Source organism: Pan troglodytes, chromosome 1, assembly GCF_028858775.2.
Source record: "Pan troglodytes isolate AG18354 chromosome 1, NHGRI_mPanTro3-v2.0_pri, whole genome shotgun sequence".
Lineage (NCBI taxonomy): Eukaryota > Metazoa > Chordata > Mammalia > Primates > Hominidae > Pan > Pan troglodytes.
Genome location: NC_072398.2, coordinates 137978418 through 137994771, shown reverse-complemented (window position 1 = coordinate 137994771; position 16354 = coordinate 137978418). Strand labels below are relative to the sequence as shown.

Sequence of the window (16354 nt, the reverse complement as noted above, 5' to 3'; positions counted from 1 at the left end):
AAAAAACAATGACACGAGGGAAATGCTTACAATGCTCAATGAAAAAATGAAAAGAAAGGTTATAAAGTTTTAATATACGATTTGATCTTTTGAAAATAATGGATATATAACTTAAACGGAAATGTATCATTAAATATAGCAACAGCGTCTTCCAAAAGATTTCAAAATCGGGCTTAATGCCAATTACACGATCATAATCCAAAAACCCTTAACTGAAGCAAAGACAGTGATTTGTAACATCTGAATTGTGTGAAAGGGGTGGGGGTGATTCAAACAAGTGTCATCACCTTGTCCAATGATGAAGGAGAACGTGTATCAGTTCTGCATTGTGAAATTCTCAGTATCAGAGCGTGTAGTGGCTAAGAAAAGCAGTGGGCGAATTAGGAAACAAAGAGAAAAGCCAGCGACATCACCAGTTCTGGCCTCCTTCCCACCGGAGGAAAGGGGAGAAGGCGGGTAGTCATCAATTCCAGGTCCAGCCTAAGTTCTGGGTCCCCGGCCCCAGCGAGAGCCTCGCCTCGCCTCGCGCGCCTGCGCAGAGCGGGCCGGCTTCCTGAACGGCCCTTGCCTCTTCACCACCAGGGCCGTCCACCAGAAGTTTCTAAACGGGTGAGAGGCGACAACGCAGTGCAGCTGGGTTAAAGGAAGGAGGCTGGTTTATCCCCCGCACTTACTTGGTACTCGATCTCCAGCGAGGCCTTCAGGGGCATGGGCTGGTAGAAGCACTCCTTCTGGCCGGCGGGAAGGGTAAAGGTGAAGTCGCTATCGAGGGAAGGTGTGAAGCCGGCCGCCCCAGGCAGCAGCACCGGAGGCAGAGCGGCCAGAAGGAGCACGGGGAAGGGCAGCCAGATCTTGTCGCCCATCCCTGCTGGGGCGATCCCGGGCTGAAAGAGGCGTCAGGTACTGTTGTCTCCGCTCCGCGTTTCCTCTCTGGACTCCTCGTGGTTGACAGGGAAATCTGGAGTCTGAAGAAACTCCAGGTGGCGGCCGCGGCGGCGGCGAACACTCCCTCCGAAAGAGAAGCGCAGTTCTTCAAAGGGTAGGGACTCTGGGCGGGGCTAGCAGTCCTGTTCCGCAACCGCCTCAGTCTCGGCCCCCTCAGGCCAGGCGTGAGCGCCGCCCGCCTCTCCCCTTGACGGCCTCCGGTTCCCATGGCTTCCCCCACCAATGGGCATCATGGCGGTAATTGTGGGAAATGTAGTCCCGGGCGGGCTCCGCTAGTGGGCTCGGGCGCGCTCGCCGACCACGATCCCCGGCAAGCCCCGCGCCTTCGGCGGCGCCTCACGCAGTCTGCGCCGGGGCGGGGCAGTGACCGGGTAGGCGCGTCCCAACGGCTCCCGCGGCAGTTCGAATTCCGTGCTGCCGGGGTTCGCTGGTTTCCGAGTTGTGTCCGAGGCTCCCACGCGCAGGGGCCCGAGAAAGGGTCAGAGGCTTCCTAACGCAGACTCGAGTGCGAAGCGCGCAGTCGCCGGGTGGGTCTCTCCCCAGCGACGATTTGGGTGGTGAGCGACTGCGCCTTGGCGTGGGGAAACCGGCTTACCTGGGGGAGTTTTGTTCCTTTCCCTCCCGGCACCTTGGATGCGCTGGGACTGGTCCTCGTGGTTGCTGAGCATGCTGCTCTGAACGGTTGTATTTTATTTGATGAAAAATAGGAGGCCGGGCGCAGTGGCTTACGCCTGTTATCTCAGCACTTTGGGATGCCGAGGCGGAAGGATTGCTTGAGCCCAGGAGTTCGAGGCCAGCCTTGGCAATATGGCGAGCCACTGTCTCTATAAAATTAAAAAAAAAAAAAAAAAAAAAGAGGAAACTGTCACTTCCGTCCCCCACCCCCGCCCCCGCTTCTTTCAGACGGATGTAAGATTAGCTGTGTCAAGCGATCTTGAGACAGGAGACTACTACATAAAGTTATGACTTCTTTCCAAAATGAGGAATCTTTTTCGACTACAGCCCATTGTATCACATACATAGGGTATAAAAGAACACTTGTCCTTCGTTTGATGGGTGTGCGTGTGCAAACCTACAAACACATTGTTAATTAGGGCCGAAAGATGATGTTGTTAAGGTCGGTGAGTAGGATGATGTGCTTTTCTAGGTATGCATAGTCAGTGAAGATAGCCTTTTTTGGGTAACTACTGTAAATTGAAGTTAAGGACATTCATTTGACAGTAAATGGCCCACTAGGAAAATGAAAACATTTTAGTATCAAATATATTCATTGCTACTGCAGAAGAGTTAGGGAGTTCTTTCTTTCTTTCTTTTCTTTTTTTTTTTTTTTTTGAGACCGAGTCTCACTCTGTCGCCCAGGCTGGAGTGCAGTGGCGCGATCTCGGCTCACTGCAACCTCCGCCTCTCAGGTTCAAGCAATTCTCTGCCTCAGCCTCCCGAGTAGTTGAGATTACAGGCGCTCGCCACCACCCTCGGCTAATTTTTTTGTATTTTTAGTAGATACGGGGTTTCACCATCTTGGCCAGGTTGGTCTTTAACTTTTGACCTCGTGATCCACCCGCCTTGACCTCCCAAAGTGCTGGGATTACCGGCGTGAGCCACCGCGCCCGGACTGGGAGTTATTTCTTGCATGGCAATACACAGATGTTGAACTAAAACCTGATTTAAGATGAAATATATAGTACCAAATGGTATTATAGAATTTGCCCAATTTTCTCTACCCTTTTCTCCTTCACCATCATACAGAGAGCTAGAGATGTTGAATAGATAAAGCAGGATGGGGACCTGATTTATTGACTTGTCTGCGAGAGTCTTGTCACTTAAGCAGAAGCAAATTTGTGGAAACAAAAAAGGGAAAGAGGATAGAACCAGTTTGTCTATTAAGATTACATAGTATCTCATTTAATTTCCTGCCACTTTCTTTCCATAAGGTGGGAGTTTTCTTTTTAATCTTCCTCCCTACATCTGAGAATTTTTGAGTGGGGAATAAATGTAACATACCATTCTAACTGGATGAGGGAAGGAAGGACAGTTTAGTATTCGTTAATTCATTCAAAATATTGAGCTTCTCTAAGTACATTGCAGTCCTGAACGTAATGCACAGGACTTTTAACCTTTTGGAACTTGGGATGGGATCAGAATGCTAAGAAGGGCGTTGAAGGAGATGCTACAATGAAAAAGGTAAATGAGATCTGAAAGAGGAACGTAATTTTAAGATTGCGCAGAAAGCTCTGTAGTAGTGGAGATTATAAAGCTCTAGTTTTTTGTATTAATTACAATAATAAAATGTGATGCTTTATTGTGATTTTTATATGCAAAGAAATTTAGTAGTTTCACAACCCTAGAGATACTCATCCACTGAAGAAACAAAAGCTTTTCTTCATTTCTATGAGTTGACCTGCCAAATGTTATTTTGATCCCTGTGGTTGTGACTTGTAAATGTGTGTTTTTAAAATTTTATAACTATTGGGCATAGGAGGAGGAGACAGCTTTTATCTGGTAATAAATTCCCTTCTAACAAAATATGAATGTAATGATACCATTTAATCAGATGTCCAGTACTTGTAATGTAATTATGAAAGTTCAAACACCTCATATTGAAATTGATATGTAATATGTAATAAAGCTACAATGCGACATAATTTAATGGTCTTTGCATCCTAATGACTTGGATTCAAATCTTGATTTCACCATTTACAGTTTGTGGGACTTTGAGCAAGTTATTTAATGTCTGATTCTTAGTTTCCTTAACATGTAATGAAAATAATTAACAATTGTTAGGAAGATCAGGTATGCTTAGAAAAGGGAACTATAATAACTAGACCCTGGCTAAAATGAAAAATTCATTCATTGAAATTGTATTGAACTCCTTTATGGCTTTACACTACAGATAAATTCATTATTATTGATTTTTTGTTTTGTTTTAAACCACCATGAAAGATTTCACAACATTTGAAATAGAAAACTAATGAGTTAAATTCTATTCATGTGAGTATTTTGACTGAAACTACAGAATCTTTCAGACAAGGTACAAGAAATTCATTTTTTTTTTTAAGAAATGGAATCTAGTTCATCAGACTACTATAATAAAGACAATGAAGAGGAAAGTTTGCTTGCAAATGTTGCTTCCTTAAGACATGAACTGAAGATAACAGAATGGAGTTTGCAGAGTTTAGGGGAAGAGTTATCCAGGTAAGTAAGTAAAATCACATATAGAATTCACTGTGCCTTAAATACATCAATGTAAAATGTGTGGATTTCATTATGATGTATTGTTTCTAACGTGCCTCTGGAATAAGAAATAATTTTCTTATACTTTTTAATGTAACTTTCAGTTTAAGGAAAAATAAGGAATATTAGAGAGGCCTCTTTGCATATTAAAAACACTTTCAGTGTATTAGAACTCAGTATAAAATATATATTTTGGGCTTTACTAATTTTTTATGATTTTTTTGAATCTTAAGTAATCTTAGCGTAGAGGCTCTAGAAATACAGTTTGCTAGTTTAAAAGTAATTATGATTTATTTAAAATTTAGTGGAAACATTGCCTTATGTTCATAACTGTGAATCTGCTTAGCAGCATTTCAGGTTTTCTATTTTCTTATTTAATGTATAGCAATTTGTAATGAATAAACTATCCAAGAACTGAAATATGTTTTTTCTTTTTTCTCTAGTGTTAGTCCAAGTGAAAATTCTCATTATGCCCCTAATCCTTCAAGGTCTGAAAAGCTAATTTTGGATGTTCAGCCTAGCCACCCTGGACTTTTGAATTATTCACCTTATGAAAACGTCTGTAAAATATCTGGTAGCAGCACTGATTTTCAAAAAAAGCCAAGAGATAAGGTTATTGTTTTTAGACCTATCTAGTTAAAAGAAGTTTTGGTTTTAGGCCTGTCTACTTAAAAAAATTTTTTTTTAATTTTAAAATTAAAGAAAAAAATTTTTTCTTTAAATACTTTATTCATGGTTTCCATAATCTTTTACTATGGTACTCAAGAATTTAAATATAATTGTTCTTTTTATGTTCTAACAAGAAAGTAGTTATCTTGGTGTATTACTCTACTTTTAAACTTACATATTTATTACCTTTTTGCAGTTAAATGTCTTCTTATGTAAATTATAATCCCCTTGATTTTAACACTACATCTTATACATAATAGGTAATCAATTGTTTATTAAGTAGTTAAGGTATACCCACCATTTAAAGCCTGGATCAAGTACTTTGGATAGTATGGCACTGTTCTCTTTTCATTATCTATTTTGTCAATGATGTTAGAGATCTTTGCTTGGTCTGAAACTCTCTTCCTTTTTCTTATTCTATCACATATTTATCTCCCTGCATTTATCCCTCTTCCTCACTCAACTCTTTTATCTCCTTTTACACTCTCTTCCTGTTCTTTGTTCCCCCGACTCCCTACATGTATATACACAGATACGGTTGCACATAATCTTTTTGGATATGTATTTGCTCTTTCCACTTCGGAAAGCCAACCATTAAGAGCTTTCCTTTTTGTAACGAATCTGCTTAATGAAGCTGTCTGAATCTACTTTTTAGAAACAAATTCAAATTCCATGTTTACATGGTATGTAATTCTAAGAAATTTGATCTCTATCCTCATTCAAATTGCTGATCATTCTTATTGTATATGTGCCTTAATTGGGAAAACAATAATGATAATGCCTATCAAAGACAAAAGGCTAATCTAGTGTGTAAAGATCTCCTAGAAATTGAGAACAAAAAGATCAGTAACCCAATGGGCAAAAGACATGAACGGAAAAAGAAATAAAAGTGATATCCAAACTAATGAAAAGGTGTCCAATTTCACTCATAATAAGATAAATTCAAAATGAAACTATACCTAAGTACCTTACCTAGTTCTTACCTATAGAATTATTAAACATTCAAATGTTTGAGGTGTTATTTTATTGGTGATATTGGGTACGGGTACATTGCCTAGTGGGAATGCACAGTGATATAACCCCAACTGAGATGCATTTGGCAATATTTACCAAAATTACAAATACATTTACCTTGACTTGGAACTCCCATTTCTGGAAAAACGATACTATAGACACCCTGCAGGATATGAAATTAGGCATTGTTTATCATATCAAAAGATTAGAAATAGTTCAAGTATCCAGTAATAGGGGGTTAGTTGAATAAACTAATGGTTTATTCATACAATGGAAACTATGCAGTTGAGAAGAAAAAAGGAGTTTGTCAATGTATTTATTATGGAGAGATTGCCAGTGTATATTGTTCAAGTTAAAAAAAAATGCAAGGTGCAGAATGTTATATTTAATGTGCTAGTTTTTGCATAAGGAGAGGAGGGAAGTGGGTAATTTGTATTGCTTATGTATGCATGTGGAATTACTAGAAGACTAAACAAGAAACTTATAAAAGTGGTTACCCACCTATTAAAGATGGGAAGAGACTTCTGTGTATACTTTTTCTTTTATATAGTTTCAAGTTTTGAATTGCATAAATAAATCACTCAAAATAAAGTTAATTAAAAGAAATGTTTTGAAAATCACAATCCTCATGAAAATTAAATGTATTGTAAAATATATATAAAAAGAATATAATAAAAATATGTATACAGATGAAATAATATTTTACCTATTATCCATTTTGTTGGTGGTGGACATTTGGGTTCTTTCTATTTACTATCTCTGTGGACAATGTAGCTATGAATAGTTTTATATCTGCACGTGAAAGAGTACAAAAGTTTTTATCAGGTTTATGTCTAGGGATGATATTATTGGTTCTTAGCATATTCAACTTTGCTGGATAATACCAGCCAGTTTCCCAAAGTGCACCACTGTTTTCCAGGTTATACTTGTATGTACTTCCACCAGCAGTGGAAGAGAGAGTATTGATTGTTCCACATATCCTTGTCAATACTCACTAAGTATTTTAACTCATTTTCTGAGCTGCTTAGTCATTTTGTTAATAATTGCTCATAATTTTCCGTTAATTACATGTAACCCTTAATTGAAATAATTGAAAATATATTTGTTCTTTTTCATTCTTTCAGATGTTTTCATCTTGTACCCCTGTGGATGAGGAGATTAAAAGCCTTCGAGAGAAACTAAATAAACTTAGGCAACAGAATGCTTGTTTGGTCACACAGAATCATTCCTTAATGACTAAATTTGAATCTATTCACTTTGAATTAACACAGTCAAGAGCAAAAGTATGTATCTTGAAATAAGTTTGCCAACAGAAAATAGTTGTTATTTTAAGATTTATAATTGGAAAAATATTCCTTGTATTGCCACATTGCCTTAATGTGTTATGGGAAGTAATTTTCATTATAATACTATAGTATCAACATGTTATAAAATCAATATTGTATGAATTATATCTGAAAATGATTGAAGGGAACTTTACAGTTTTTGCATTTAGATAAGTCAGCTTCTTAAGGTGTTAAGATTACCAATTTGTGTGGTTTTATTTTTTATACAAAGGAAGTATAACTTACTTATCTTCCCTTTTAAAATAACACATTGTCATTGTTGAAAATTTTAAAAGAAGCAAAAAGAGGAAGAAAGATCACCCAGAGTTTCCACCTAGAAACCACTTTACCAGTTTAATACGTAGTTGAATCCAGACTGTTTTAAATAGTTTTGGTGTTTTCTGTTTTTTACTTTATATATAGTCTGTGCATTTTCTGATGCATTTACATAGCTTTTCCATTGAACATTTTTTATGGTAGCATTATATTTCATGTGATTATATCATAATTTAGTTAATAATTCCTGTATTTCAGTGGTTTCCTATTTTTTTACTAAATGATTGGTATTACACAAAAAATTAGAAGAAACCAAAATGTCCAATAATGGAGACATAGTAAATTATGGTATACCCATAAGATAGATTGCAACAAAACCTTTTTTAAAAAAATGAGGCAAATATACTAGTACTAAGATGCAAAGTTGTTTGACTTGTATGGAGCATTATAAGGTTTAAATGATATAATATATGTAGTCACTTAAAACAGTGTCTATGTGTAGTCAGCACTCAAAAACAATTACCTAATATATTTAGTGGCAGAAAAACATTACAGAGCAGTACACACATGTATAATACTCTTAGTTTTCCTCTTTATAAGAAGTGTGCATGTGTCTGTGTGTGTGTGTTTGTATGTAAATATGTATACATGTGATATATTAAGGTTAGAAACTATGCTTCACACTGTTGATAATTTCGAGAGAGATTGGAAGGTTGGAGTGAGGCTTTCACTATTTACTTTTATAAGCATTGTATACATACATTATATGTAGTTTTAAATAGAGGAGTTATGGGAAGACTTCGTTTTTCTTTTCTGTTTTTTCAAACAAAACAAAATGCTATTAGGGATTATTTCAGCACAGGAAAAACAAAATGCAGCAATGAACATAAAACTTCTTTGGTGTTTGAGATTATTTCTAGGGTAGACTTACAGAGGCAGAATGACCAAATTTTAGGGAAATAATGTTTTTCAAGCATTTACATTTGGTTCCTCATCTTTTCTTGGTCACTTTGAGGGAAAAATGCTGTTTTTCTTGATTTCTTACAAAATGTACCTTTTCAGTATTTCTTTGCGATTTAGATTTCTTTGTGATTTGTCTGTTCATTTTTTCTGCTTATTTTTAAAATTTTTCTTCAACTGTAGATAATCTCTCTTTTTAAAGTCATGATTGCTTAGTGATTTAAAGTAAGAAAAGAGACATAAAGATAATTTAATAACTATGAACTAATAGCATTTTGAACCTTTCTTTTTAGGATATAAACATACCAGTGGTTATGTGAGGAAGTAAGATACTAGTATTGTATTTCTCAGCTCAGCATTTTCAAAGTTGTTGAAATATTTTTTAGGGAAGCCACCTATTTCAGGCCATGTATGAGCTTTTGATGTTACATATATGCCCACTATTGAGACTGTTTTGCAGAAATCAATCAATATATTCATAACTTACGTCTGGCAATGGTTGTACTTACTCTTCTGGAGCCTGGCGTCCTGCTCTTTCTGAGCTTTTTGCCCTCTACACCTGCTGTCCAACTGCTACCCTGGGACTTCTCTTTGGTGTTGTTCTAGGTTGGAGCTACTGTTTCCTGAATTCTATTTTTTGTTATTTCCTAGTTTATTCTTTCTGTATTTGGAGCATATCTTCCAGTTACTTCCTTGCCTGCCTGAAAATGTCTTAATTTCTTCTTCACTCATGATTAAATTCCAGTTTGAAAATTATTTAATGTGAGAATTTTTAGGGCATTACTCCCTTCTATCTTCCAGTGCCACTTTGAAAAGTCTGTTGCCATTGTGAATTACTTTTTAGCATGTAATCTCTTTTTTCCCCCCATTTGTTTGTTTTTCACTTTATGGTAGATGGTAGTTCTTAGGATCTTCCCATTCTGGTGTTTTAAAACTGCACAACAAGTTGTCTTTGAATAGGCCTTTATTACTCATATTGGGTATTTGAGAGCCCTTTCAGGCTGGAAACTTGTATCTTTTGGTTCTGGAAATTTTTCTGTTTCTTAATTTTTATTTTTAATTTTTGTGGGTACATAGTAGGCGTATATATTTTTGGAGTACATTAGGTTTTTTGATACAATCATGCAGCATAATAATCGCATCATGGAGAATGGATATCCATCCCCTCAGGCATTTATCGTTTGTGTTATAAACAATTCAGTTAAACTCTTAGTTATTTTTAAATGTACAATTAAGTTATTATTGACTATAGTCACCTGTTGTGCTATAAAATAGTAGTTCTTATTCATTCTTTCTATTTCTTGTACCCATTAACCATCCCCACCTCTCCCCACCCCAACAACTGCCCTTCCCGGCCTCTGGTAACCATCCTTTTACTCTCTGTGTCCATGAGTTCAATTGTTTTGATTTTTAGATCCCACAAATAAGTAAGAACATGTGATATTTGTCTTTCTGTGCCTGACTTATTTTACTTAAGATAATGATCTTTAGTTCCATCCATGTTGTTGCAAATGACTGATTCTTATTCTTCTTTATGGATGAATAGTACTCCATTGTGTAAGTACTACATTTTCTTTATCCATTCATCTGTGATGAACACTTAGGTTGCTTCTAAATCTTGGCTATTGAACAGTGCTGCAACAAACATGGAAGTGCAGATACCTTTTCAATATACTGATTTCCTTTCTTTTGGGTATATGCCCAGCAGTGGAATTTCTGGATCATATGGTAGCTGTATTTTTAGTTTTTTGAGGAGCCTCCAAACTGTTCTCCATAATGGTGGTACTAATTTCCATTCCCACCAACAGCGTATGAAGATTCCCTTTTTTCCACATTCATGCAAACATTTGTTATTACCTGTCTTTTGAATGTAAGCCTTGTTTTTTTGTTTTTTTTGAGACAAGGTCTTGCTCTGCTGCCCAGGCTGAAGTGCAATGGTGCAATCACAGCTCAGTGCAACCTTGACCTCCTGGGCACAAGTGATCCTCCCACCTTAACCTCCCAAGTAGCTGGGACTACAGGCACGTGCCACCATGCCTGGCTAGTTTTTGTATTGTCTTTTTGTAGAGATGGAGTTTTGCCATGTTGCCCAGGCTGATTTTGAACTCCTGGACTCAAGCGATCCACCCACCTCCCAAAGTGCTGGGATGACAGGATTGAGCTACCGCGCCTGGCCCTGTGATTTTTATTTAGGAGGTATTCTCAACATTATTTTTTGCATTTCTATTAAATCTTTTATTTTGGCTGTCATACTTTTTTCAGTTTCTGAAGTTTTTTTTTGTTCCGATTGTTTTGTATTTCATAACATACTAATGTAGTATTCTCTCTTAGCACTCTGAAGATTTAATGATTTTTTTTTTCATGTTTGCTTTACTTTCCTTTTTCTTTTGTTTAGGCCTCTGACTTTTATGTTAGAAGCTTTTGGGCCGGGCACGGCGGCTCACGCCTGTAATTCCAGAACTTTGGGAATCTGAGGTGGGCAGATCACGAGGTTAAGAGATCGAGACCATCCTGGCCAACATGGTGAAACCCCGTCTCTACTAAAAATACAAAAATTAGCTGGGCGTGGTGATGTGTGCCTGTAGTCCCAACTACTCGGGAGGCTGAGGCAGGAGAATTGCTTGAACCCAGAGGCGCAGGTTGCAGTGAGCCGAGATCGCGCCACTGCACTCCAGCCTGGTGACAGAGTGAGACTCCATCTCAAAAAAAAGAAGATTTTTTCAGGTGTTAGTATTTTAGCTATTCATATTTAAGAGAAAGGCATTTAAATGCAGATTGGTGGTTTGTTGTCCAGTGGACTTTATTTCTGGGTGATGGTTAGGGAGGTGGTTCTTTTGTAGGGAAACACCTGCCAGCCCCCAAACAGTATCAGTATGAGATGTTTTTCTTTCCCTTTTTTTTTTTTTTAACATAAACTCAAGATTTTATTGTCTTCATAATAAAACAAAAGATAACACTTAGAACTGGGTCACTTGGCTCTTTCTGCTCTTACCTCCTCCCAGTTGAAAAAGCTTGCATCTTTTAATACTCAGCATTCTCTTAGATCTGCAGTTGGGCTCAGTGCACTCAAGCCTTAGCACAATCTTCTTTGTAGTTTCAGCCTTTTTCTGGAAAATCTACTTAGTCTGCCCACCATAACCACTCTGCTTCCTGTCATATCGACACTTTCCCTGGGCATACAGAGAATCCTTGCCCTTCTTGTACTGTGGCACTTTCTGGGGTTGGTGCTTGCCACACTTCTTACAGAAAGTCCCGCAGGTTTTAGGAATGTTCACCATGTTTGCGGGAGTGCTATCAGCATGGAGATTTTTTTTTTTTTTTTGGAGCAATTGAGTTTCTCCAGCAAAGAATCCTTTAGTTTCTCACCTGTGGGATAACCCAAAATGAAATTGAGTAGTAAGGTGGGGCTAACCGTTTTATATTAATTCCCTTGTTACAGCTGTACTTCATTCCTGCTCATTACTTTTAGTGTCTCACAGTCTCAAGCTTCTTCTGTTCAGTTTCTTCTGATAATAAACTTTCTGCCTCTTTCCTAGTATGCCAACACCTTGCTATTGGTGTTCTGGGAGTGGGAAAAAGAGGATGACTGTTACTTGCAGATACTTTGAACTGTATCCCTGGTTTTTCATTGGGTCCTCACTTCTGCCCTCTACAGTACCTTGTGCCTTCATGTTCTAAACTTCTTTTTCAGTGATAGTTATCTTATTGATACTCTCTTCTATACCATTTAGATTGTGGGTTCCCACCCTGCTATAGTAGTTGTACTCTCTTTATTATACAGATTGTAGGGTTATTATGCTTTTCTGTATTTAGATTCTTCCTAGTAAGCATGTATTCTATAATTAGGTTTTTAAATCATAAAAATTCAATAAATATTTTCTTTTATAATTGTTTATAGTTTGATATTTTATGTTTAATTTTCTAATTTATGTAAAATAAATCTTGCTAGATGCTTATCAATAGAGATTCTATTTTCTCCCCTAAATAACTCTTCAGTTATAAGTTGAAGGTAATGCCAGGAGCTTACATGCCAAGGCTGGCTTATAATGATGATATGCCCATGTAAATGTTGATCAAAGGAATAGATGGGAAGCTTTATATCTGACCAATGATTTGGGAGCCCTATTGAACACCCTCATCTGACAGGAAAAAAACTAAGGACCAAGTAGGTTAATTTATTTTCTGAAAGTACTATAAAAGTTGTTTTTATGTTTTAGGTTTCTATGCTTGAGTCTGCTCAACAGCAGGCAGCCAGTGTCCCAATCTTAGAAGAACAGATTATAAATTTGGAAGCAGAGGTTTCAGCTCAAGATAAAGTTTTGAGGTAAATATACTTTTTATAGCTCTCAAAGTTGTATTTTCTACTTTTACATTTTATTATATCTTGTTAAATCTTGTTCCCCACACCCAATAAATTTACAGTAACCTAATGGTGTTCAGCTGTCTTAGAACTTGTTGAATCTATTTTTAGTCAATCATAACTCCTCTTGGCTGTAGGTTGCATGTAGTATATAGGGGCTAAAAAGACTAAGGTGAGATGCCTATTTACATGCTTTTATCAAATATGAATTAGTTCATTTCTTCACCTACACAGAAGTATATACTCAGTGTTTCAAAGGGAGTTCAAGAAATAAAATGTAAAGGACTCAGACACTTTTATTATTTTTACAGAAAGGGTCTCACTGCGTCACCTAGGCTGGAGTGCAGTGGTACAGTATGGCTCACTGCAGCCTCAGCCTCCTGGGTTCAAGTGATCCTTCTGCCTCAGCCTCCCAAGGAGGTGGGACTACAGGCACGCACCCACTGTGCCCAGCTAAGCTTTTTATTTTTTATTTTGTAGAGACAGGGTCTCACTATGTTGGTCAGGCTGGTCTCAAACTCCTGGCCTCAAGCAGTCATCCTGCCTCGGCCTCCCAAAGTGTTGGGATTGCAGGCATGGGCTGCCATGCCTTGCCATCAGGCACTTTATAATTTATTCTCTTCTGCTTTGAATAAAATGGGAAATATATGCATATTAAATAACATATTACTCTGAGTGATTCTGAAAGTATAGTTAAAGGACCAGCAGTAGTAGCATCACCTGGGAACTTGTTAGAAATGCAAATTCTCAGGTCTTATCTCTGGCATACTGAACCAAGTTGGGAGGCGTTGCACAAGTTCTGCAAATGATGCTGCTGCACACTGAAGTTGTCTTTTATGTCCATCAGAGTTTTGTAATTTTCTTTGTAATAAATATATTATTTTAAATTTGTAGGTATTTTATATTTTTGGCAATTGTGAATTGTTCCTACTTTGTTCATTGCTAGTGTATGGGAAGGTTACCGACTTTTGTATAATATAATTATTTTGTAATTGGTAGCTAATGGTATTATCAGCAAATAAAAAAAATTTTGTTTCTGAGTCAAAGAGTAGGAAAAAGAAAGAAAGAAAAAAAATTTTGTCTTTCCTTTTCAGCATTTATACTACTTATTACCTTTTCATATTTGCTTTTTGCAGTGGGTAGAACTGTCAGAAAAGTTGTTGGATGTGGGGGTGATAACAGTCATCTTTATTTAGTTTCTGAACTATACAGGAATGCTTCTGGTATCTGACTATAAAATACGATGTGAGTTATTACTTCAGATATATTTATCATCTGGTGGAAGTATTCTTTTATTCTTTAAAAAACTCTTAATTAACAAGTGATGAATATGCCTTTTTCTCTATCTCTTTTTGTATATTGTTTCTCTTAACTCATTGATTTAAACAAATATAATTCCTAATATTAAATTATTCTTGCATACCCGGGATAATCTCTTTAGTAGTCTTAAACAAAGTATCCTTTATTTTATAGAGAGGCAGAAAATAAGCTGGAACAGAGCCAGAAAATGGTAATTGAAAAGGAACAGAGTTTGCAGGAGTCCAAAGAGGAATGTATAAAATTAAAGGTGGACTTACTTGAACAAACCAAACAAGGAAAAAGGTATGTGTTTTTAAAGCAAATACATGTTTTTGAAAGGGAATAAAAGGATATATTACCTATTTAAAATTCTAGTTAATTTTTGAAGTGAAAAAATTTCAGAGATTTGGCAATAAATTAACTTAATGTTCTTTTTAATCTATTAATTTTTTAAAATTTTCCATTAAAATGTTTATATGTGGAATTTATGTTATTAGCATTCTGGATTGGGCTTAATTTCTACAAAACTGATAACGATTATCAGTTTAATGATACTTATTTCTGAAATTAAGTTCTATGGCCTATTTGAAACCAGTACACTGAGTTTAAAATACTAACAGGGAAAAAGCCTGTAAATTAATATTACCTCTAATAAAACTAAATAAAATGTTGAATGAACTCTTTAAAAGAAAATTTTGCCTCATAGAGAAAGAAACTCAATGCCTGTGAATGTGTGCTTGGATCTTCCTTTAGAAATATATAAATAGTACAAAAATATCTATTTTGTATAAATTATATCTTGAGATCAAGTCTTTTAAGTAGCTCTGTCCAAGGAACCATTAACTCTGAATGCCAGTTCACTTTTAAACTGATAAAGATTTAAATTTTTTGAGTTTAAACTAATAAGATTTTATAATAAAATAGGATTATAGCAGTTGTTATACAGTATAAAGTCATAATCTGTACTAAGCAATTTTGCAATTTTGCAATTTGCAATATTGCTTAGTAGAAAATGCGTAGGTTTTGGAGTTAGAAAATTTTTAGATTTTACCTCTCATTGGCTTTGTTACCTTGGCCAAATGATATAACCTTTTGAAATCTCAGGTTTTTTTCATCTGTTAAATAAAGATGATATTATCTTGATATGGATAGATATGAAGAGTAAATGAAAAAAAGAAATGTACCTCTTAAAAAATACTAACAATTTAACTATTTTATAAACTTTGTGGTTAAATACTCTAGAATTCACACTTCACTTACTCAGATAAGCTTTGCATGTGGTTAGTTAAAATAGTGAGATAATAATACATGAAGACCACATTCACAATATAGCTGCCAAGAAAAAATAAAGAGGAAGAGCTACCAGTTTCCTCTATGCAACTTAGATAAGAGATGACTTTTAGGATAGAGTATTGACTTTGTTGTTGTTGTTTGAGATGGAGTCTTACTCTGTCTCGCAGGCTGGAGTGCAGTGGTGTGATCTTGGCTCACTGCATCCTCCGCCCCCTGGGTTCAAGCAGTTCTCCTTTCTCAGCTTCCTGAGTAGCTGGGATTACAGGCATGCACTACCACACCCAGCTAATTATTGTATTTTTAGTAGAGACTGGGTTTCACCATGATGGTCAGGCTGGTCTCAAACTCCTGACCTCAAGTGATCCACCCTCCTTGGCCTCCCAAAGTGCTGGAATTATAGGCGTGAGCCACTGCGCCTGGCTAAATATTGACTTGGGCTTCACAAAGTGAGTAAGTGGGGGACAGACACATTCTGGGCAGCATGTGCAAAGGTATAGAAGTATAAAAGGGTATCATTGCTGAAGAACTCTTAAGTAATTTTATGTTCTTATAAGTAAATAGGTGTAGTGGGAGATGAGACAAGAAAGACAGGCTGGATCCAGACTGTAAATGGCTTTGTGTGTTATACCAAAGGATTTGTATTTTAACCTGGAAAGCGTAAATAGCCAATTGAGATTTTTAGGTAGAGGTAATGACATGAAGACTCTTGGAGCTTTTTGAAGAACTAAAATGAATATTGACTTTCTGCTATGGTTTGAATGTGTCCCCCCAATTTTTTGTATTGGAAACTTAATCCCAATGCAACACTGTTGGGAGGTGGGGCATTTTGGAGGTACTTAGGTCACAAGGGCTCTGCTTTCGTGAATGGATTAATGCCATTATAAGAGGGCTTGACAGAGGGAGTTTGTCCCTTTTTTCCTTTCTGTCATGTCAGAATAAAGTGTTCCTCCTCCTTGGAGGATGTAGCATTTAAGGCACCATC

The 16354-nt window shown here is 36.8% G+C and overlaps 2 protein-coding genes and 1 pseudogene across 29 annotated transcripts in view; 1 reads left to right on the top strand and 2 right to left on the bottom strand.

The window, feature by feature from the left end:
- The window catches only part of TMED5 (transmembrane p24 trafficking protein 5), a 28548-nt gene extending 27509 nt beyond the window's left edge, over positions 1–1039 (bottom strand). For 2 of the 3 annotated variants that reach the window (XR_010159363.1, XM_001154582.7), the window contains exon 1: positions 675–863. Coding sequence is in view for 2 of the 3 variants with exons in the window: in XM_001154582.7 (XP_001154582.1) it covers positions 675–863 (189 nt within the window). In the remaining variant the exon portion in view is untranslated. Of the gene's footprint in view, positions 1–674 lie in introns of all 3 variants that reach the window. The other variant, XM_001154650.7, reaches the window with a different exon arrangement.
- CCDC18 (coiled-coil domain containing 18) overlaps positions 346–16354 on the top strand; it is a 98509-nt gene continuing 82500 nt past the window's right edge. For 7 of the 26 annotated variants that reach the window (XM_063816691.1, XM_063816712.1, XM_063816665.1 and 4 more), the window contains exons 1-6: positions 1317–1472; positions 4002–4137; positions 4620–4788; positions 6984–7142; positions 12638–12744; positions 14254–14382. In XM_063816691.1, coding sequence (XP_063672761.1) covers positions 4004–4137; positions 4620–4788; positions 6984–7142; positions 12638–12744; positions 14254–14382 — 698 coding nt within the window. In that variant the 5' untranslated portion in view covers positions 1317–1472; positions 4002–4003. Of the gene's footprint in view, positions 1040–1151; positions 3127–4001; positions 4138–4619; positions 4789–6983; positions 7143–12637; positions 12745–14253; positions 14383–16354 lie in introns of those variants that run through there. The other 19 variants (XM_063816700.1, XM_063816672.1, XM_016922486.4 and 16 more) reach the window with 9 other exon arrangements.
- On the bottom strand, positions 11322–11770 carry LOC107967389 (large ribosomal subunit protein eL42-like; annotated as a pseudogene).